A 24,070-nucleotide genomic window follows, 5' to 3' on the forward strand; every position below is an offset into this window, starting at 1 on the left:
ATACGTAGGAACAACTGTAACAATGAATCTGCATTTTAGGGTAAAACTCCTGCTTTTGTCTGTAAATAGCAGATTCACTTTTCTTTTAAGTTGATGACTTTTCTGCTGTTTCCTCTTATCTCCTCAAAGACCTTTGTCTTTTTATTATCTTTAATAGCTTTGGCTTTTAATTTAGCTGCTCTAAGAAGGTATTGAATATTTCTAAGACATGTGACCGAGGTGAACGACTGATATGGAGAATAGAGGTAAGATCTTAAACCCGAGCCCGTAAAATACGCAAGTTATGGAGGGTTTTTTTTTTGGGCTTGCAGCCCGGTAAGTGAGCCAGAGACTGGTACCGGTCTGTGAGACGGCCTGGGGGCCACTGCTCTAAACAAAAACAAAAAAACACAGAATTTAAATGTTGTTGTGGCATTCAAAGTAAAGCAGTGAACAAGCAAACAAACCAAAGAAAGAATTAAAAAGACGAAGATCTATAGCCCAATATTACAACAATAGTCTCAATGGGCTTCATACCAGTTATTGCATACGATACGATATGTAAAATGTATACATAGATCTAGAGTTTGATCTGGAATCTTCAGATAAAAAAGAACATACTTAGGCATTTAGAAATGTATCAAAGCAGAGAGGAGGGGCTAAACGCTCAGATTGCAGGTTGTTCCTCATATTTTCCATCAACCCACCGCAGAGACTGTGTGTGCGCTGACCTGTCCTGTTGCAGGCAGGACTTGTTATGCTGCTGATCTACATCACTGCTGCTGCACACCTGAGGCAGACAAACTGGGGCAGCAGGTGGAAACACGCAAACGCATGTTCATGTCACATTTCTGATGAAGCTGTTTTGAAAGCAAAGCCAATTATCACCTCACTACGGCAGGTTCCCTCTCCCCATCTCCTCCGGGGCAAAAATACCTTCACATATGGATTTAGTGAGAAGGTGGACGAGTTCTCAAAGCCTGCAAGAAGGCGAGGCAGCGAGGCAGGTGGTCTGCTGCAGTGGTCCCTGAGGAGGATCAGTTAAAAATGATCATCGTTGGACAGAAAGGGGCGGGCAAATATTTTGACTGGCGTCCCACATAGGGTCCTAAAACTGGATAGAAGGGCCGGACCAGGAGCAGATGCGTGGAGTGAGAAAGAAATAACATGGAATCTGGATGAAAAGATTTGGATTGAAAATGATATTTTAAAACAGAACATTTGAGATGTTTTAGGTTAAAATTTTGTTTTAGAGCCAATTGCACCAATGGCTTCATGTATCTCTGTAAAACTTGGAGAAATGCTGCATTCATGTGGTGTTTGAATGATGGGAAGAATGAAAAACAACAGATCTTCAAACACCACACGGATGCTAGAGCGGAGGCCCCAAACTTTTTCTGTTAGGCCACAATAACTCTTTCTCTAAACTTCTTTGATCTTTTTATTGTAAAACTCTATAATCAAGTTTTATTAATTTTTTATTTATTAATTTATTTATTAATTTATGATCCTTTTAATAAAATAAATAACACTATTTATGAAAAAAATGACCAAATAACTGTGATTTTAAAAGACAAAAAGTCAGGAAAAAATATACTGATACATTAAGAAGAAAACATTAAATAGTGGATCCTCTGCCGTCATTTTCCCGCTGAGACTTTGAAGCAGCAGCTCCTCACGTCTCACAGTTTGCACTAAAACTGAGCAGCTGTGTTCTGCACGTCTGTTTCTCATCCAGTAAAAAGCTCATTTCTATGTCTTCTGCTGCAGCTACGCATATATCTGCGTTAGCTTCTCACCAGAACAGAGTTTCCTCGTTTATTGCAGGAGTTACGTTCTAAAAATAACCCTGATCGGTGAAATCCACGGAGTCTGATTCCAGACGTTTATGGCAGTAAAACTCCTCACTGCATGAATACACTTTTCTCACACAGACATGAACATTTTCACCTTTTCTCTTGTTTAAATTATCAAACCTTCATAGAAATTAAGTCCAGGATCTTAGAATGAAAACAAAGATCTGATCGATCACAGATTTCTGATCTGAAGAGCTCCACGTTTCTGTACAAGAGACACAGAGGAGATTGATTGACAGGGTCTGCAGCCAATCAGGACACAGAACAGGGTGTGCTGTTTTAAAAAAAACAGAATAATTTCTCTAAAAGAATGATCTAAAGTGGGAAAGATGAACTGTGACGTAGAAAGGGAAGACTGTCTTCTGTTCTGTTTGACAGAGACTTTGGAGGGTTTCAGGTTGGAGCACAGACTGCAGAAGAGGGGGAAGAAAATGTCACGTCTTGATCGTGTGGCCAGATAAACTAAAAAACATGGGTCTCTGATAATGTTCAGTGGGTCAGACCAAACATGGAGGCGGGCCTGATCCAGCCCACGGGCCGTAGTTTACCCACCCCTGCTCTGAAAGCTTTGGGCGCCTCGTGAGCTGTGTGCGACGGCTGGGAAAAGCCGCAGGGTCACTGCGGCTTAAACAGACTGACAACTTCAGCTTTCTCCAACACACACTCATCACCAAAGCAGGCTGTCATTTTTAAAACGAAAAGAAACTGTGTTAACCTGGAACCATCTGTTTATTTAAATTCAAGCATACATTTCAATTTTTTACTATTTAAAATGAAAAAGGTTTTGCATCTTAAACACCTGAGCCGCACCTGTATGTAATTCAAAGTGGTATTCTAACCAAATCAGCAGATCTGTAGCGCGTTTTTCTGAGCTCACAACAAAACCTGGATCCTAAAAAAGGGTCAACTTCCCAGCAAACTAAAACCAAACTAAAAGCTGCTTCTATTCATGTGTTTATGTATTCAAAGGAACTAAAATTCTGTCCATTTTCCATGGAAACCTTTTTTTTAACCCTTTAACACCAGAAGTGTCACCAGCAAGACTTAAATGACACACGATCTGTGACATATTCAACATCAATCAACATGAATCCGCTGATTCTGACACAGGAAATGACAGCTTTGCACCGATATGCAACACTTGACTATCAGAAATGGGATGTGTGGTCACTCACTCAAACGGTTCAGTTGGGTCGTCTGTCCTCATCTCTGCAGGGATTGGGATCCGTTTGTAGTACATTTCCCAGTCAAATGCCCCTCGCATGGCGTCCCCCGCCTGTGTGTCGTAGCCAAAGTTGTCATGGTCGATGACGTCAATCATGGGACACACGATGGTCTTCCTGTTCTGGACAATCCGATCTAAAGAAGATATGTGGGCTGATGGTAGATGTTTGCAGGCTGTTTTACAGTCAATGTGATGCTTCATCACAGACACAGAGGTTGGCCAACTTGGTAGATGCCTGAAGGAAAATATGTCCCACAGCAAAACATTTTGGAGTCCATCAATGGTTCAGTCATTGGAGTGGAGAGTCTGGTACAGAAGTCAATCCACTTCTTGGTCTTTCTGTTATTATTGACAGTAAGAACTATAGTATAAATTCCAGCTTTTCCAGACATTTAATTCTCTCAATTCCAGCAGAAAGATGAGCAAATCCAATGGAGACACTAGATTTTACTGCTGCCTCATAAAATGGACTTCTGTTGGGATTAGGACTCTGAGATTCATTTATGAAACTGTAGCGGACACAGCAGCAGCAGTGTACGCTGCTGTACGCTGTTTGACTTTAAGACAAACACACACAGACACACACAGAGTATTCCTAAAGACTGTATCTACTGTAGTTCGGGAGACTCTATGTTTGTAGTCTCTGAACCTCCATTGAAGGTCGTGACTTGTCGGTAGTGACTCAGAGAAGGAAATCCTTCCTCCAAAAGAAAGAGGTTATGATCAGACTAATGTGGCTCATTAAAAAGAGGTCAAAGGTGAGGCAGAATTTTCTGGAGGTTTGGATGTTATACTTTGGTTTTATGGTAAGAGTGTCAGACAAACTTTGGATAAAAATTGTCTCAGTTATCTCTGGCATCCTTTTATCAAAGCTCCTCTTCAGTGATGCCAAGATTTTCACTGACTCTGTTATCTTACAAACAACCTTTTCCCTCTTAATGTATGAAGAGGTCAAAAGGCGGTAACACAGGTCGCTCCATTTAATGTCAAAAGAGCGACGGCGCCCTGTGGCGGAGCTGGGCCGAGCACCGAGCGCTTATGGAAAGGAGGCGAGTGAGGAAGTGGAAATGTGTCTATGAGAAAGTTCACAGGCTTGAAGAGGAGGCGCTCAAGCTCACAGTGGGGGGGCAGACTGCTTGATGCTTCAGGGCTGTTGGTGCTCTTGTGGAAAAAGCAATTTAAAAGAAACATGAAGAAAGTTTTGCTCCAACTGCAACAGGAACACCTTTTGAAAAGCAGAACCTTCTGGACATCTTTTTCCCAACTGTCAGGAACTGCTGGTGTCGGACCTAAGATGACAAAACCATGGAGCAACCGGGGGAAGGGCAGAGCAGATGACGACCGCTGTGGGTGATTGACAAGGGACAACTCAGAACATGACCACAAACACAACTTTAACACCAAAATAAGCCACAGAATCCTCACACCAACTGTGATAAAGATATGGTCCATGGAGTCCAAAGAAACACACAGACGTCTGAAATACTGTAGATACCACTTCATTTTTCCATTTCATCTGCTAAACAGATCTTTGACACAGCTGGATCAGAATATTCCAACACTAACTGAAACTTCTATTCAGGTAGCAAAGACTTTATATTATATTTACTGTTTTATTATATATATGTATTATATTTTGTATGAAAAGTATTTGATTTTATGAATAATAAATACATAAATTGTCATTTTAAGTAAGAGTTAAAAAACAGTTAAAACACTACTGAAGTAACGAGTAACATTTTACACAAAGGTGATTGTTAAAGCTTCAGTCACATGGGCGGGATGAGGTCCATGACCATATATGGGTGCACTGAGTGGTCTACGACCTTGACATCTCAAGCGGGTCACCTGTTTGGCCATTTTTCACCCGCAGACAGCCTGTATCCACCTATAAGAACAGTTGGGACCAACGCTTTCATTTTAATGAATGTGAAATGTTTGGTATGTCTATATATTGTCTTAATAATGATAAGAATTATTTTTATAAAAAAGTAACATCCTTTTGTCCTCAGAGTATTTGGAAACCACACGGTTTTCACCGTATTTGTGAATACGATATATTATTTTTAAACAATATTGACACATTGTGCTTTTTATCATTAAATAGATTGCATATAATCCCTTCTGAAATGTTGTTTTTACCATGCTGTGCATCGTTTGATAAGGGTGGTTGGAATAGATGCAGGACAGTACAAGTCTGGTCCTCAGAGGCCGTTTTATACTCTGAAAGGTCTTGGATGTCCTATGCAGAACCAGTTCTCCACATCTCCCTGAACACTCAGAAATCCCAGAGATGTGGATGGACTTGGCTCCTTTCTAAGCTGCAGCTAGAATGAAAGGCTGGTTCAGACGGCTGACCTGCATGTCTGTGTTCAGTCGATTTTGGGTTTTCTGTGCTGAAGTGGAGCGCTCAGAGGGCTTGAGGACGCCGAACGGATTTAACTTCAATTTCAAAAACTTTCTTTGGAAGCTGTTCTTGTGAATGCATCACATCAGTAAGGAAAGTAAAGACAAGATAGAGAAGGTGAACATCTTTCAGGAAAAACTCAAACCTTGTCTTTCTTTGTGGGTGTCTGGTTTTCTATCTCGGATGCTAAGGTGCAGAGAAAAAAAATCCACCTCTCCAGCATGAGCACGAGATGCTCATCATTTTTCTAAGAAAAGACGGGTAGAGAAAGCATAAAAATGGTTCCCAACGTTTGTCTTCTTCAAAAAATCAATCTGTGGAAGGTCTTTAAAGCTCAAAGGAAACATCTTCAGACAATAACTTCTGCAAAAACGTGACCCGCATGAACGACAGGCCTGATAGACGCCAGTTTATTTGGTTTTAGCCTCTTTATATGAGTGTGTGGTCCTTACCCAGCAGGGGGGGCAGCCAGTTGACATTAGCCTCACAGTGAGAGTCCAAGAAGGTGATGACCTCTCCTTTGGCGGCCCCAGCGCCCAGCAGGCGTGTCCTTATCAGCCCCTCCCTCTTCTTGGTCCTCAGGATCCGAACCTTCGGAAAGCGCTTCATGTACTCCTCCAGCGCCACCTTCAGGTGTTCTGAAAAGATGTCAGACTTTCTGTCAGAGTCTGAAGAGCATCGTGGACTTGACCACCCGATTAGCTGCACAAAAACACCAATCATAGCATGTTTGGTGACAATGTTCAAAGCAGCAAAATGTCAGCCAATACAGCACTTATACCACCTCAAACATGGCAGTGGGTGTGTGATGATTTGGGATCGTAGCTACTGAAGCTGGACAACCTGCTGTCCCTGAAGTGAGCTCTATGAGAACCTCTGGAGACTCTGAAGGTATACAGGAAGTTCAAACCCCAACAGGTCTTCAGGTCCGGGTCTTTTTTGTTTCCCAAACTCCTTAGCAACTAACATTAGTCAAAGGCTCATAACAGAAAAAAAAAGGAAAAACTTGGAGGCACAAGTGGTCAGATGTATAGCAAAGTCCACATTCTCTCACCATTCTCTAACCCCTAAAAGACCAAATGTGAATTCTTTCCCTGCCCCTCTGGCTCCTCCCTTTTGCTCCAACTAGAGGGGCATTTGAAGCTGTGGTGAACAAAAATCCTATTTTTCAGTCCAGTTAGTTTAGGAAATTCCTCTTCCACATGGTAAAGCAGAGTGAAAGTGGATGATATTCACCTGCTGCTTTTGTCAGAACAGCAGGTGGAAACTGTCCAAGTCCAGGAACACTTTGCAACAGAGCCCCATTTTTCTTTAGAGTAAAATGAAATCGCCGGAGCTGTCAGGGCTTTCCAAAGATGACATACGACTGAGACAGTTTCTTTACAAACAGACACAATGCTGCCTGTGTGAAGACGAGCAGAGATTGACCGACCTTTTCCCTTCATCCTTTAGATGCTAGATTTAATTTCCTGCAGAGTCTTCTTTGACAGAATTTGAGAGAAGGAGCTTTGAAAGGCTTTCCTTTAAAAAGCGGGACGTGACCTGCAGCCATACGGGGGAAACCGTCAACGGTAATTGCTTCTATTTTTCATATTGCATAGCTGAGAATAAAGACAGAACAACTGTAACAGAGTGAAAATAATGAAAGCGAAATGAAAGCTAAACATAATGAGTGTTCTTCGTACTTAAAATAACCCGTAGTCCTTGGTTCCCCCCTCCACACTGCTATCTGAGGCTGAAGGAAGGAAACGCTTTTTATCATTGAGAGATATTGTAAAAAGAATCATGTATTCAGACCGCAGCATTTTTCTCGGTCATCGTTTAAGCAATGACTTCGTTTATTTCATGCTATTTCTATATACTGTTGATATTTTTCAGCAGTTCTCAGAAGAATGTCTTGCCTGAATGGGGTTGATCAAGAAAACATAGAATTTCTCATTTTTATCACCATGTCTCCAACAATTTCAGTAAAAAAATGGGCCAATTAACACGTGAAGGCTCTCGGCTTCTGATCTTCATGTCAGATCAACAGTCTGACCATAAGGCAGTAAGGCAGGACTGGAACCAGTGTTTCCTTCTCTTAGATCAGAGTTGCATTTGGTTTCTTCTGTTTGAACCACATTAGGATCTTTTTTTACTCACTCCTCAACCCAAACCCAGAATCTGCTTACAGCAACCTACTTCCCCGTTTTATTTGTTGTTCCTTATTTACATTGTCTTTTACTGAACTTTAATGCTGCTTTTAACTGTTGCGCCTTAGTCCCAAATGCCCTTATGGGTGGATGCAGGCTGTCTGCAGGTGTAAAATTGTCAAACCTGTACGGGGCAGGCTGGTGACCCGCACGAAATATCAAGATCGTAGACCGCTCGGTGCCCATGATGGGAGCCATAGGTCGAAGAGAACACTTACACAACATGTAATGGTAAGTAAGGGTGAAAGTAGCTGACATGTAGACATATTGTGCGGATTTTTTAGTTTTTCAACCGCTGAAAACCTGCAGACGGAGCCCGTCAGTGCTGTTCATGTGATACGACAGCATCACCCGTAGTTATAAATGGATGTAACCTCCATTATCCTTACAAATACTTCTTCATACACTAACCACACGTACAACAGTGGTATGTTCCATTGTCATGACGGAATAGCCTTAAGGGAATCGCAAGACATGTCTGCGTTCCCCTTAGGATGCAGCCGCTCCTCTCTACGGCCCTCCACGGGCCCGGACAACCCAAAGAACCACAGAACCCGTACGGGTCAACCCCCCATATGGATGCATGTGACAGAGGCTTAAACTGTCCTTGAGTGACTTGAACGGGGCTCAAGTTCAAACGCATCATCGTCAACCTTAACAGCTGATTTTATGTTCTGTACAATTAGAGAAGCCCATTAAGACAGCTGTGTTGTAATATTGGGCTAAATAATTCAAACTGAACTGAACTTTGGGTTCCTCTGAACTCCCTCCTAACTCAACTTCTGCAAACATTTTCAGACCCAAACAGTCCAGACTTTGTTTTAACCGTTAAAAATGCAAAGCTGAAGGTTTTCTTCCCCCAACGTTGCTGCTGTTTTGTTAACTAAATTTGATACCACTTGATGTAGAAACTATTGAATGGGATGCCTCTTGACCCCCCCCACACACACACACACATCTGTAATAACTCAAGACATTGAGCAGCAGCCACTTCAAGGCTGACTGTGCTCATGAATGCTAATCCCCCACATAAAGTGACGTTTACATCACTGCACTAACAAGAGGCCTGGAAAAAATGAATCAAAGCACCTTCACCCTTATGTGGGGGGGGGGGGGGGGGTTAATTGTGATTGGTTAATTTTGCCTGAATAAATTGGAGACTGGCTCATACTGTTTACCAAAAGCAAGGAGGTAATTAATCACTCTAATGAGAGTGAGGCGATGTCGGCGAACACATTAGTCTTTATTAGAAAGTGGAAAGAGGACATTGTTGGGCTGAAGCTGCACTGGGGGGGGGGTCATTTAACAGTGAGAAGTTTTAAAGCGCTCAGCATTTGTGATGGACTTATGATGGGAATTGGAAAATCCTCCTAAAACCACCGTTCCATGCATCCGTTGTTGTTTTTCTTCATAAAAATGCTTCTATGAACTAAGATCCCTAATTCTGCCTTTTCTCTGCTGGCAGCAAGCGTTCAGTCACCGTCAGGGTTCAAGCTCAGATATATAACTAACAGTTTGAGTAATGACTCAAGTCTGCCTGTTGATCAGGCTCTGACTTCAGCTCTTTTTTTTTGTCATTTTGTCTTTTAATTAAGTTGATTTTAATTTAGTTTGTCTGAAGATTTAATCCCAGATTTCTGATCAAACTACATTAGTTCTCAGCTTTTACTCCAAATGTGTCACTTCCAGGTCTTTTCTCCTGGTTTTCAGTCCAGCTCTCATGTAAAGTCAATGGGTGAAGGTCAGGGTGATCTGAGTGGTTCTAAACTCAATCTCCAGCAGCCAATTTCAGTCTGAATTGGGTCAATCACATCTGTTTATCAATACAGACCACAGAGTTTCTCTGGTTTTTGACATTTTTGGTTGCTGGTGTGCTTTGTGATTTTTGTCAAAGGAAAAGTTTCCCTTGGACTCAAAAGAGGTTGAGAGAAACATGAGGGTGGTTGGTTTTGAGCTAAAAGTTAAAAAGGGCTGTGTTGGTAGAAAGTGGAGATAAGCCAGACAGGCATCCATGTCCCATAGAAGATTCAAACTGTGGATCTTCTGGGAGCAAGAGAGTTTACAGAAACATCCTGAAGTTTATAAAACATATCTGATTTACTTTATTAGATATGCAAATAAAAATGAAATTGGAATAATGACAGAAAATGATAATTAAAACTCCAAATATTTTCCCACCTTCATGGAATTTCCTGTTAGCCCATGAGGTGAAAGGTGGAGCTGTGAGATGCTGAAGGTTGGCTCGGAGTGACAGGCTAAGTCAGACGTGGGCACTGAGGGCCGCATTCCTGCATGTTTTCCAGCATACCCTGCTCTGGCATGTTCTAATTGGCTGGACACACCTGAAGCAGGTAATCAGCCATGAGTAGGGCAAGACTATCTGGAAATCATGCAGACACACCGGCCCTCAAGGCCTGGAATTGCCCACCCCTGGGCTAAGTGGTTTTTAACAGAAGAGCACGACTTCTTTGTCTGACTCGGACAAATGCATCAGAGACGCTACAGCGGAGGCCATTTGCTCCATCCTCGCCACGCCAACATGACTCATCCACTCTTCTCCTCCACAAGGAGATGTATGAATCGATCACCTCCCACTGAGAGCTGCTTCCAAATGGCAAGTCTCAATTAGCTGTTATTGTCCTCTGTCATCCGTCTCCCTCTTCATAACCCCCACTGTCCGTCACACTTCACAGAGCACCATTAACTCATTATCTTCCTGTGCACATGCACACGCACACACAGGCTTAAAAGAGCAGACACGCCAAACTTTGTTCAGTATTTCTGCATTGCTTCCTCTCCCCCTTCGAACTCGTCTGCATCACTGCCTGTCTCACCAATCATCCCTTATCTCCTCATCAGCACGGCTGCCTCTCCCCACCACTCCATCATCCAGATGCTGCAGCTGCCACTGTTGATAAGGCTCTTCAAAGTTGCCCTGCAGTGCTGACAGCAGCTTCTCCAAGCAGCCCATGTTGCTAAATAATTGATAAAACTGTCCCAAAGTTGGAAAAACAATGTCTGAAAGAAAAGTTTGCCTTGAAATTGTCATAAATGTGCACAGCAAGCTTTATAAATGTATGTGCTTGTAACTTTGCACATCACACTGTTTCCTTTTCTCTGACCATACTATGACAGATTCCTGGGAGATGTTTACAAGTGGGTGAAGTCAAGCTCAAGAGAAAAACTCTGCTTTACCTAATTTCCAATGTGTTTTGCAGGTTTAACATCCTAGACAGAGAATCTTTCCTAAAGTAACGTCTTTCGTTAGTTGTGAGTTAGTTGGAATTATCAGCTGAATCCCAGAAAAGAAACAGTAGAAAAGTCTCCTGATTGCCTTTTTATTCAAATAAAAAAACAACCAACTGTCATTCAAAACATTTCTTTTCATAATTTTATAACTAGATAGATCAACCTGCCTTTTTCACAAGAGGACCAGAACTTCACATTAGTTAAGCTGTGTTTCTGAAGATACAAATTACTGGAATAGAACTGCATCATCTGCAAAGATGTAATATTGTCATGTATAAAATGGAAATCCTCCAGATTGAATAATCACAGATGTGAAATTCTACAGCTTCTGGCATCTTTGGAAGAGAAATTGCTGCTCCAATATTCCCCAAGATGGTCAAAAACTACCTGGATCTAAAGGGCCGTACACACCGGGACGAATATCGGCGCACGTTATTCGCCAGCGTTTTTCAACACGTTTTTTGTGTTCACACCCAGGCGATTTTCGCTGACGATGAGCCGAGCCAACATGCAATTTCATTCCCTGACATTAGATGGCGCTTAATGTAAAACAGAAATACCCCTGTACACAAGGTGGCGCTGCGCAACTTTACGCGTCTTAAAGTCGCTTTTCACTCAGAAGAAGAGAGCAAGTATTTACGCGCTTGTCAGAATCATACAAAGAAAACATGAATATTTCCAGCACCAGAAGCTCCAGCTCCAGTTTTAGCGATGAAGAAATTATTGTTCTGTAGAATGATGAAAGACGCCGGAAAAGGTACATCCCATAGGGTACATCCCATAGTTACGAGAAGAGAAGAACATGGGGAGTTTATCGACTGGTACAAGAGCTGAAAATGTATCATGAGCGTTTTCGGGGATATTTCATAATGTCCGTCAGTGAGTTCGACTTCTTCGTCTTATTTCTTCGCGGCAGTGTAGACGCTACTTGGCGTCTATCTTTTTCGCCGTTACGTATGTGTGCTCACCAAGACAGTTTTGTGTTTGAGCGCCCCAAGTTGTGTTTTACTGTAACTTCAGCAGCTCCAGACACGTGTGCAAAAGCGCCATTCTGATTGGTCGTATAGTTTTTGACGCGGTGCGTCAAACCAAAAAAACGAACCCGAGGCATTTTTTAAAAAATGACGCTTTTACGCGTGGCGTTTTTCGCGTGGGTGTGCACACTCACATTGGTGCCCTTTGTTTAGTCATGAGGCGTTAAACGTCGGCGAATATGGCGCGCGAAATTCGTCCTGGTGTGAACAAGCCTTAAGCCTCAACCACAACTAGACACATTCGACCTCTAAAGGCCGTGTTTCACAGCCTCTATGTACGTTTTGTGCATAATACATGAATAGAAATTGGTCATACAAGAATAAATGTGGAAAAAGTGAGAAAAGTTGTGGTCTTTATGTAAAATTTTCACGAATGCATAACTAATGAGCCACGGTAAAACCACAGAAGAAATACAAATAAACCACGCAAAGAACACGTAAACCAGAACTAGAACATGACTAGAACAACAACTAGAACATGAACCGTGTGTAATTATTGCGCTGTTTATATGCAATTCATTAGTGATTTGTGCATCAATTACATTATTTTAACGTATACGCGATCTAAAAGTCATACATCTTTGGTACAAGCGCAAAACGACGGTTAGACTACCGTGGAACGGTCACGGAAAGACACAAATTTACGTATGCATCTCTCAAAAATCACCCACAGCTGCGTAGGATTTACGTAATAATTGCGTATAAAATATGTAAAACATACGTAAACTGCGTAATTCTCAACCGATCAAAATTTTTGAACAGCTCAAACCCGAACTCACGTAAAGATCCGTCTCTGACACCCTCCATGGACGTCTGCACACATCGATGAATGACGAACACAAAAAACACGTATGAATGATCTTTATCACACACATACAGTTTGTAAAATGAAGTGGCTGTGGGGCACGGCCTTGAACTCCCATTGGGGCAGGTAACCGTCTTTCTCAGGACCGTGTAAAGACAGAGACAACAAATTAACTGCAGCGAAGCAGAAGACGAGTGCAACTCCTCTAAAAAACAAACAGTTTTCTTTGGAAAATTAGCTCTTTCCTTCTTATCCCTTGTGCTATCTTAGATGACCCCCCCCCTTCCATTGAGGTGTTCTCCCTACCATGACAAAGGTGGATAAAGGTGGAAAGATTTCATGTAATCCATGGACACCAGTGAAGATCGCAAATCATTGAAGAAAAAAGGTTCAGAGCACTGTCTAGTGGGTCTAGATGACCCAACTCCCAATGTTAAAGTGCGTTGGATAGCACAAGGTTTCATAGTGAGAATCAGTTCAAATGCTGGTCAAAATCATGTTAAAATACTAATGAAATACTAATCTAAGTTTACATCTTTCTTCTAATGATTTCCTGGAGGATCCCAGAGGAACAGTATCAGGAAAAAGTTTCAGTAAATCCTCAACCGTGAACAGGAATCAAAGAGTAGAAAATGACAAAGGAGGTTTTCCTAAAAAACGCCTCATTTGCATGAACAGACGTAAACAAAAGCTGACAAAAAAGAATTTTTAAAGCTTCTTGCATTTTGAATCTGAAATGAAAACTGGCTCTCAGAGGAGAAGTGCCTGAGGAATGGCAGAAATCTGTCAGCGCTCAGACTCCATTAGTGTCACTTCACCTCTTATCTGGGATTCTCAAATGTGCTTTGAAAGAAAAGCATTCAACAGCTTCTGTCGTATTGATGTGGCCATAGCACATGACAGCTCTCAGTTTGGGAATGCTTCTCATTTCTTCTCTGCTGAATTTATTTCACATGCAACGCAGCTGACATCAGCGGGGCAGTAAACCTGCAGGGGTGGGGGTTTATTTTCCTTTCAGCATACAATAAAAAGCTGGGGCTGAAATATTTTCGCTCTCGTGGTGGACGTCCTGCAAGCAGCTCGCTGGTGGCTGCAGGATTGAACTCATTCCCGCCGGCAGCCTTTCTGCGTTTGACTGCAAATACATCAAACGGCGCTCTGCATAAGAGCCCAGCGCTCCTGATTTGAAATGAAGTATTGCAGCCGTTTGCTCAACAGATCCCATCAGGGAGCAGAAAGTGGGAAAGTAATTGTACGATCTATCTGCCAATGGCAGGTTTCCATCACACGGTGCCGATGGAGGCGCGTGCCAGCGCGCTCTCGCAGAACAAACACAGGTTTTTGTTTCTGGCTGTGAAGACGTGACAAGTCACTTTTTCACTCCTGAATAAGAATCAGTGAGTCGTGAGGTTTTCAAAGGAAGCTGGAAGCAGGTGTGCAGAGGGGGAGCAGCCAGGTAAAGACATAAAGTTTAATAAGAAAACGGACGTAATGCTAAAGGTAGGAAAAGCAGAGGTGCAGCATAAACTGACATGTCCATGAACAAAACATGTTAGGCAATAAACAAAATAGGAACTGATACCAACAAAGACAAAAACTTTGGAAGACATCCCATTTTTTACCCAGTAGTTAGTACACATGTGCTGATACTATAGGTAAACATGATGTCCTCTTATAGTTGAAGCATAAAGGACTACAAACCGAAAATCTACATCATAGAGATTATAAATCAGTCATAATTTCATAATTTGGGGAACCACGTTAAAGTGAGAAAGTAACAATGAGGGTTGTAAAGCTTTTGTCACATGCATTTATGTCGCCCGCAGCAATTTTTAAGATGGTAGACCACCCAGTGAGCCCGTTTTTCTCTACAGGCATGCTGCGGGCGACAGGTCTTAGTGAACACTTATACGACACGTAAGGGTAAGTCAAGGTGAATTAGGTAAGACGCCGGCGTGTCGTACAGATTTTTCTTTTTTTCGAATCCCCAAATCCTTCAGACTGTGCAGGGGGCCTGTTGTGATGTTCAAGGGACGGTGCTTAGTCTTTGAGTTCAGCCTGACTGTCAGATAATCAGAGTGTACTTACTGTGGATGTCCTACAGTATCACGTGCACACCTATGCCTAGAGCATTTGCGCACAGTCGGTAAGGAGCTAGTGTGCGTGCATCAATGATGGCAAAATTAAGGCGTAAGGATACCATACGACAGTATCAGTATGTTTGCTAAGACCTGTCGCTTCAATTGGAAAAACAATTGCAAAAGACAAGTAATACAAAATGCTTTAAGCTAACGGCCTTTGATGGTAGCTTCAATTTTTTAAATAACTTCCTAAACTTAAATATTTGTGTCCCTAGAGGATTTTCTCCAAAAACAGTCTTTGGTTTCCTAAGTGTTCTCGTTTTATTTTTCCAACCGTTTTTGTTGTGTTTCCTGACTTTTTGTTGTTTTTCTGACCATTCTAGCTCCATCAGAAAGAGTGAGAATTATGGAGCAGCTTTGTGAGCTGGAGGCAAAAATGCGTATCTGACACTCTGAGCTCACAAACGTTGATGTATTTCTGAGCCCCGAACTGCACTGGAACATCAGTTTAATGTGATTACGAGTAAAAAAATGTCAGAACTTATCAAAACTGGAATATTTTCGCATTCTGTCGTTGGGCAGGAGGCGAACTGACTTAAAAGTGAGATAAAAACAAAATCAAATAGCAGAATCTCAGCTGGGCGAGTGTTTGAGTTCTAGATCATGCTAAGCGCTAAAATCAGAGGTTTTATTTATTTGGGAGCATCTGTAAAAGTGTCTGGGGGGGGGGGGGGGGGTCTTCTCACATTAAAGTCTGCATAAAATCAAAAGTTCTTGTTCAAAGAAATCTGTAGAAACGTCAGCTGTTCTGCTTCTTCAGGGTCAGAAGGGAAAAATCTTGACTTCATTTTATATAACAGTTAACTGAGTGCCCCCCCCCTCCTACACACACACTCACACACACACACACACACACCTAGACAAGGAGAAACGTCCCCACAGCGACATGGCCAAAGGAGATGAATGAATAGGACTTTTTCTTGCATCATTAAATACTGAACAAACTTCTCAGTTTCTACTGTTTTAGTACCAAAAAAGTCATGGGGGGGCGGGGGTCATGCTGGCTGCCAGCCGGCCGTGGGGGGTTTCACTATAGACAACTGTCACCTGCAGCTACAATGATAAATAATGAGTTTTTATTTTGACGGTTAATAAGCTCCCCAGTGAACATTTGTGTGTGAAATAATGCTGGAAATGTGTTGAATGTGTGGAAAAACACACATCTATTCTAATGTCCTCTTCCATTTATACACATGATTGCTGTTTCTCACAGGTTGTTAGGTTTCAGGAAAACGATGCAGTTTAAAACCAGGAAAAATGTATTTGCCTGACAGATTTTAGGTGTTTCGATTTTCCTTTTCTGCTTCGTTCTGTCACAAGAGAGTTTGGGTATTGCCCCATTGCCAGCGATGAAAGCTCCCTTCTGATTGGTTACTGTGACTAGTACATCCCTAACTGGACCCCTCACTTTGTGAGGTCAGACTTTGATTGGCGTATGGTTCAGAGGTGGGGCCATTCATTGTCTCCATGCTCAGAAACACAGAGGAGTTTTACCAGAATCAGAATCCTTTTATTGTCATTGTACATGGTGATCCCATGAAATTGCAGCAACCTTGGAGTAGTGAAGATAAAATAAAATAAATAAAATAAATAAAATAAATAAAATAAATAAAATAAATAAAATAAATAAATAAATTAAATAAATAAATAAAAATACTGTAACTCACATCTCTAATAAAAAATGTACAATATGTACAATAACAATTAAAATTAAATACGTATGAACAAAATAGAATGGAATGAGTTGAGTTGCCGTGAGCGCAGCATAATAAATATTGTCTGTTATTGCACACATGCGTAGTAGTCAGTTATTTAGCATTTGTAAACAGTCAGAGTGGGGTGTAGTTGGTGGAAGTGTGTGTATTCCGTATGGTGAACCATGAACAGAATCTTAAAGATTAAAGTTAACCCAACCAAAAAGCAGATAAATTAGGCTGCTGTTCCACATCATTTATCGTAAACATCCAATCCCTGCATCATTATTCTCACATCCAGTAACATCTTTTTTTCTCACCCTTACTAAAATAACAGATGCGACCCCTATAGGGCTGGGTTGATAAACTCGATTAATCGTTCTGAATCGATCCAAGCTTAATAATCGGTCCATAGAAGTAGAGATCCTCTCCTTTTCCAGTGACTTATAACGCATAATAGCTAGTTCCTGCTACCAATCTTGCTGCTGCATTCTGAACAAGCTGGAGACTTCTTAAGCACCATTTTTTTTTTGTTTTGTTCAAATCTTCTGGAATAAAGTGCACAGCTATAGCGTGAGCTCCACCTAGTGGCCAAACTGAACCGCCTCCAGGAGAAACAGAACATTTATTTTTGTAATATGAGGTAGTTTACAATGTTAATGATCTGTTAATAATGTTAATGATCTGCACATGTTTGTTGGAGCTTCTCTGTTTGAGGAACCACTGGATGGTGTTAACAATCTCATTGGTTTATTATGTCACTAATACATTTAACAGTATGTGAATTGTATCAGATTCCAAACATTTATAGATTATTTTTGGATTTCTATAAAAATATGTCTAAATGCGTACATTCAAAATTGAACTAAATTGAGTGGATCCAAAGAATTGGATAATGAGTTGATCTATCCAGGCTCTGGTGAATCAAATCAATTCTGGAAATTATAGGTGACACCCACTAGTAACCCCCCCACCTTCTGACCAATAGAATGAGTAACAGCTGTTTGTTTCCCTATAGAATTCTATGGGACTTTGGCTTCTTGGAACCACTTCCTGTTTGGAACGCCATGGGGGGAGGAGTCACTCAGTCCAGTTCTTATTCACTGTCAATGGTAAGAAGTAGTTTAAACCCCCACCACCTTACAATAAGAGACCGTTAAAAGAGGTTTATGAAACCTCCTGGTTCTTTTTATAATTACATGTTTTCTTATTAAATATCTTTAATCACTCATTAAAGCTCATATGTGACTTTTTTAATTAAAATAACCTGAGCTGATTGTATTTTTAGCTTCCTTTGAAAGTGTCTGATGCTGAGACATGGCACTATATAGATTTAAAACTATAAATGGAGGGATGACACCAAAGGTAAGGAGATTTATTTTAAGTATAATTATTATTATAAGGCTTGTTTTGACATGTTTAATACGTTCTAAATGCAACTTCTTTATCTTAACAACTGATGCACTTTTTGGTTGTTGTTTTTTTTGTTATTGACAAAATGATGATACATTTTTATGTATTATATATGTATTAATTAGTTGCATTTTATTGTTTTTTAAGACCAAATGATGCATTTTTTATTGATTCATTGTAAATTATTTACTTTTGTATTTTTAATGAATGATGCACTTTTAAATGTCATTGTACGTATTGTAAGTGTCATTGATCATAGAACCTCAGTCTATCAGATCCAGAAGTAAGCTGACATGTTTGAGTGTGCAGCTCCAAACAGCAGAACATGCCAGCAGAAAAGCCTGTTCCTCTCCAGTGGATCTCTGTGCAGCGAGAACAGGGCTGCACTTCTCTTTTCCTTTCTCCTCCTATATGTGGAAAGTTCCAGCTACTTTCCTAACCGCTTCTGGCCAAAAAGCCGTGAAATGACTCGGGGCCCAAGCATCAGTCCTGCTTCAAAGCAAATGCCAAACGGCGAGGAACACACTCAGCTGTTCACTCAGCATGACCGTTCCGCGCAGCGCGGGAGAAAACTCTGAGCATCACTTTACTGCTGTAATACTGAAACAATCACATTACAATCATTCTGCTTCTGCCAAGCTCCCTGTCGGGGTACGCCGCTCTCAGCAGACAAATGTTTTTCAACGTAAACTTTCCTCTCAGCGGACGACGTTTGACTTAACAGTGGAGAGGTTAAAATCAGAACCTCAAGTTTGAGGTAAAGTATTCTGGAATAATTACTTAGCTAAATTTACAGATTATTCTCAGAAAACAGCTGGAACAGTTTGACTAATTAATCTGCAGGGAAAAGCAACAGGGAGTTTTCCTCCTGGCTGCTGCGATGCCGCAGAATCCGCAGGAGTTTGATCCGATAAACTGCGTTTGTCGGCTGCAGTTTGATGACATCATCCCCATCTATTTTCATAGGAGTCTTCTCAGCTCATGTTTGTGCACAGCAACAAAACCTCTTCATTAAATAATAAAACTCAGAAGAAAAATGCAAAAACCTTTTTTCTAAGGATTATTTTTAGCTATAGTGTCACGGTGCATTCCTGAGTGAGTGAGTGAGTGAGTGAGTGAGTGAGTGAGTGAGTGGATAAAACAAAACACAGATTTTAAGAAAAGATAACCGATTACTACAAAAATACTTTAAAACAAAGCATGTTAATCATTAATAATATTTTAGAACATTGTACTTTAATTTTGATTGTCTTTTCATTTGTTTTCAATGCTGAAAAGGCTTGAAATCAATCAATCACTATACCCTCATTTCATTCTTGCAATGATTTTAAAAAGTAGAACCTTTGGAGAATTTGAGACTTTTGAGGTCTTGTGGTCTATCGAACAAAGAGTTACACGGACTCGTCTTACCTCCAACGTCTGATTTCTTTAAGAAAATAAGTCCCAGTGGTCTGAAGAGCAGAGCTGCCTCTAGAGGTGGCAGTGATGCTCTTTGTGTGAAGGCCAGTGGATTTTTTGAACACTTCCCTCCCTCTGTTAGGGAATGACTAATGCTACTTTCACTGAATGTAAATCAATCGCTGGTTTAGTTTCATAACTAACTAGTGTATTTTCTAGTACTTCTGTATTATAATGTAATTGTGTTATGTGTGTGATTCTATAGATGCGGGAGACTATGGAGGCAAATTAGCATCATTGCTAAACTACGGTATATTTACATCTACGACTCTTTTAATGCGCATCGTCCCTATCAAACAGTTAGACATCAATAATCGTAAATGATGCATATTTTTCAGCATGAAATCTAAAGATGGAAAGTGTAACAGTAAAAAAGTGAGGAAGACGAAAAAAGAAAAAAATAAATTGCAAAGAAGGTTAAAAACCGAGCTGCACAAAAGTGTTCTGTTATTTAAAAATGGTTTGCCAAAAAGAAATACATTGCCATCTAGTGTTTGGGGCGTTTATGAGCCAAAAATTAACACTTGACATAGATGAAAACCTTTTCTCTGTCTCTATAATGTGACACAAATAAAACACTAGACCCTCTCAGATGCAGATGCCAGCTTTGTTTCACTGCAGTTGGCAGAGGGAGGTTGAGAGTCGTGGCTTTTGATCAGAGTCGACCTCCAAACGCAGAACGTGTCATTACAGTGAAGGCGAGAGCTAGACAAATCTTTAACAGAGCTCCGGTGGCAGCGAGCGATAATCAACAAGCAGGCGGGCTGTGGTTGAGGAGCGCTGAAGGATGCGGTTTGAGCCTGACTGCAGCGGCTGGCCCCGGGTTCCACCATGCCCCCAAACATTTCCCTCTCCTCCTCGTCATGCTTGTCCTTGGCCATTTCATTGGGACGTTAAGTCTGACTTTATTCTGGTCCAGAGCGGCCCGTCGCCCTTCAGGGCAGAAACGAAGGCTTCTGTCACATTTAGGAAATTGGTGTTTAGATAAATTTGAGGTTTTTATCCTGCAAGGACTACTAGAACAACATTTTACTGCTTTGACAAATATAAATTCTACACTTAATGACCGTGTATGTTTCAGAGCACCAAGACACTTTAATGTTTTTGGCAGCTGATGCTGTGAGAGCTGCCTGAATGTTGCTTCCAGGTTCAGTGAAACTGCAATAAAAGACAAAATCCTTCTCCGTATAGGAAAATAAAAATGAAAAAATATCTGAAGGTCATTGAGGGATCACATGAATAAATTGGTTATTTCAGGTTAAAAACTCTCTCACTTGGCAAAGTGCCGAGAACACTTCTGTTTTCTGGTTTGAGACCAACGGCAGAGTTAGAGTCCGCTGTACCTTTGTCGCTGAAGTCGTCCACCAGGATGATCTCAGCCACCAGCCGAGGGGGCGAGCGGTTGATCACGCTGTGGACGGTCCTCAGCAGGGAGGACCAGCCCTCGTTGTGGAACGGGATGATGATGGTGGTGTTGGGGAGCTTCTCTGCGTACAGCTTCTGCCTGCAGCTGCAAACACAGGGACACGTTTTACGCCGGCGGTGTTCACGTGGCGCCGCGTTCAGCCAGCAGCTGCTCTTTGTTGTTCTCTGCAGCAGGTCTGGGGACACGGAGGCGATGGACGAAGACTCGCAGACAGCAGTTCTGATCTCTGGACTCAATTCCAGCAGCAATCTTCTCCCAACCCAACACTGAATCCTTTTTCTATCATTCACTGTTTTAGAAAAAACAGAAACTATTTCCTGAAGAACCAGGAGAAGGAAGACTTTCACAATAAAAGTCTTTGCTTTGCTTTCTTTTCTGCTTATATACAGATTCTGGTTTTTAAACAGTCTCTGCTGACTCAGTATGTCCTCATTCTGAAGCAGAAACACTAAAAGAGCCAAACGTTAGTCTGTGTCTTCATCCTTGGGGCGGCCGTGGTGCAGCGGTAGGGCGGTCGACCCATGATCATAAGATTGCAGGTTTGATACCCGCCTTGCACGCCCATGAGTCGAAGTGTCCTTGGGCAAGACACTGAACCCCACCTTGCCTCTGGTGGTAGGCAGGTGCCTGTGTTTGGCAGCGGAGCCGCCATCAGTGTGTGAATGTGTGTGTGACTGTGTGAATGGGTCTGTGACTGTAAAGCGCTTTGTCCTTGTAGGAAGAAAGGCGCTATATAAGTATACGCCATTTACCATTTAGAAGGGTTAGAACATTACAGTCATGCTCACTAATCCTAGTCAAACCAATTCAACCAAAAATCAAACACTTTTAGCAGAAAACTTTTCTAGAAATGTATTGAAAAAGAGACAGTCGAGAAAATGAAGCAACAATAATCACATTTCAAACAAAGCCCCTAAAAACTCGAACCTTCTTGATTGTAAATTATAACTATATCAACAAATATAATGCAAAGCATTTAGCTGAATTAGTTCTGACTGTTTACATATAAAACTGAAGTTCCAGACCAAACATTTGAACATTTCTAAAAACACAACCACCCCCTGTAAACGTGAGTTTGGAAAAATCCTCCACCTCTGTGAAAAGGCCTTCAAGCCAGACCTTTTGAAACAGCAGTTTTCCTTTTTTCCCGTCGTCTTTTCTAGCTGCTTTAGATCTGCAGCTGCATGCTCAGAGATACTGAAACGGTTTGAAACAAAAAACTGCAGAAGCAACAGATCAAGGCAAACATCCATTTGGATCTGTCTGAACACAAAGAACTGATAGAGTTCCCTGCTGTTTTGTGCATGAACGTGAAGGAACGGTTCCAGAGAAAACAGTGGTTTTCAGGAAAATCCTTCCTATTTTTGACACTTATGTAGAGCATTCTCCCTTTTTAAAAGTGATCATTCCTGTGAAGACAAACAGCATCTGCTGGACTCACTTTTCATGGCGGATGTCGGGAAGCGAGCGGTTCAGAGAGATCCGGTTGCTGACGTAAATGTTGAAGCCGTTCTCCCTGTAGGCCTGATCGACCCGGTCGGTCTCCGTCACAGGAAACGGTTTCCCCTGCTCTCCATTTCCTGTCAAACACAACCATCATGACGACCGGCAGACGCTCAAACCGCTGACTTTCCAGGTCAAAGCTTTAGGTAGACAATACTGCCCCCCAAAGAGAAGCCAATCGTTACTGCATGACCTTCTCAGGCTAGTCCACCCTCGACAGCGCAGTGTGAAAGGCAACCACACTAAATAAAGTGCAGGACTTGGAGCAGGAGTCTAAATCTCCTTTTGCCATTTTTAATCAACTTTAGCTCATTTTGGTGAAAATCTGACTCATCTAGTGCCTGGTTTCATTACCATCAGCAACAACTCGTTACTATACTCAGATACAAACATTTGTGGAGGGAATACAAAGCCTGATCATTCCATCAGGCCATGAAAATCCAGCTGCACAGAGGTTCTTGTTGAGGAGAATCTGACCAGTTGGACCAACAGCTTCAAATCCTCATTGGATTTTTCTGTTTAATTAATGGTGGAAAATCAGCGTGATAATTATTTACAGACACCTCTCCTGACATAATTGATAGGTAATTATCCTGATTTATCCTGGGTCAATTATGAATGATTTGTGTGAAACTGAGCTAGAGGAGAACACGTTATCATCCGGCGGGTTCTGGATATCCATCAGAGCAGAAGCTCCTTCATTCCCTCATGTTTGGTTTATTTATTATTCACATCATCTTGATAATAACGTTTATGTTTGTTTTCCATCAGATATTCAGCTTTTGCCGTTCTAAACACTCAAACCGAGAGATTCTATGCATATTTGTGAGTATTCTTAAGCTGGACCGTTTTGAAGCCCCAAACTGGTGAATTTAAAATTGTTTGGGGGGGGGGGAAGGTCAGAACGCTTCAGAGATTCGTTATCATTCATAAAAAAGTTAGAAAAAAACCTGTTTCCTTTTTTTCATATTACACAGGAGTTTATTTAAAGCCACTTCAGGGGTCAGTGTCTGGGCCAAAGATACAGTAAGTTCTAAGATTCGGATTTGAACCCCCAACCAACTAATTGGCAAACATAAAGAGGCAGAGATGGAAAACCTCACCATGAAAAGTTCCTCTTTTGGGAAAAATGAAGCCAAATGGTTCCATTCCCTTCCATTGAACAGCCTGTAAACCTGGGAGGCAAACCCTGAAGGCTGGTAGCCAACGACATGCCGCTCATCACGTCTTCACTCACCAACACGGATGCTTTCATCACAACATCACATCAACGGAGGCTTAAACCCTTTTTAAGGTTTGTGACAAGCCAGAGAAGGAAAATCCCAGAATCCTCAGGCATGTAAAGTTTATTTTCTCACAGGTTTTTCGCTGCTTTAACCTAAAGTTTCAATCTTCTCAAGTGAGATAAAAGCAGCCGGCTCAGGAACTGTTCTGAATAAACTTTAAGCGATCTCACACCCACATGTTTTGCTTCTCATTCCACCTCAAAACGTGTCAAACTTTTTCAAAGAAAACGTAAGCGTCAGGATTTAAAGGAGCTGTTCTCCTTTGCCTTTAGAATCTGATCCTTATTAGTGGCAAATGTGAGCTCAGTCATAATTGGAGTTAACTTCCTTCTACAACTTTTTTCCGCCCGAGCTCGCAGAGTGCACCAGCTGGGAGACATTTAGAACTGCCTACAGAGAGAA

At 41.5% G+C, this 24,070-nt stretch overlaps 1 protein-coding gene across 2 annotated transcripts in view; it reads right to left on the reverse strand.

Annotated features, from left to right (window-relative positions):
- LOC101160340 (polypeptide N-acetylgalactosaminyltransferase 10) overlaps positions 1-24,070 on the reverse strand; it is a 48,060-nt gene that overhangs the window by 12,945 nt on the left and 11,045 nt on the right. For both annotated transcript variants that reach the window (XM_020709176.2, XM_011483983.3), the window contains exons 3-6: positions 22,321-22,459; positions 20,797-20,963; positions 5,920-6,105; positions 3,011-3,194 (exon numbers count right to left, since the gene is read on the reverse strand). In XM_020709176.2, coding sequence (XP_020564835.1) covers positions 3,011-3,194; positions 5,920-6,105; positions 20,797-20,963; positions 22,321-22,459 — 676 coding nt within the window. The remainder of the gene's footprint in view (positions 1-3,010; positions 3,195-5,919; positions 6,106-20,796; positions 20,964-22,320; positions 22,460-24,070) is intronic.

Source organism: Oryzias latipes, chromosome 14, assembly GCF_002234675.1.
Source record: "Oryzias latipes chromosome 14, ASM223467v1".
Lineage (NCBI taxonomy): Eukaryota > Metazoa > Chordata > Actinopteri > Beloniformes > Adrianichthyidae > Oryzias > Oryzias latipes.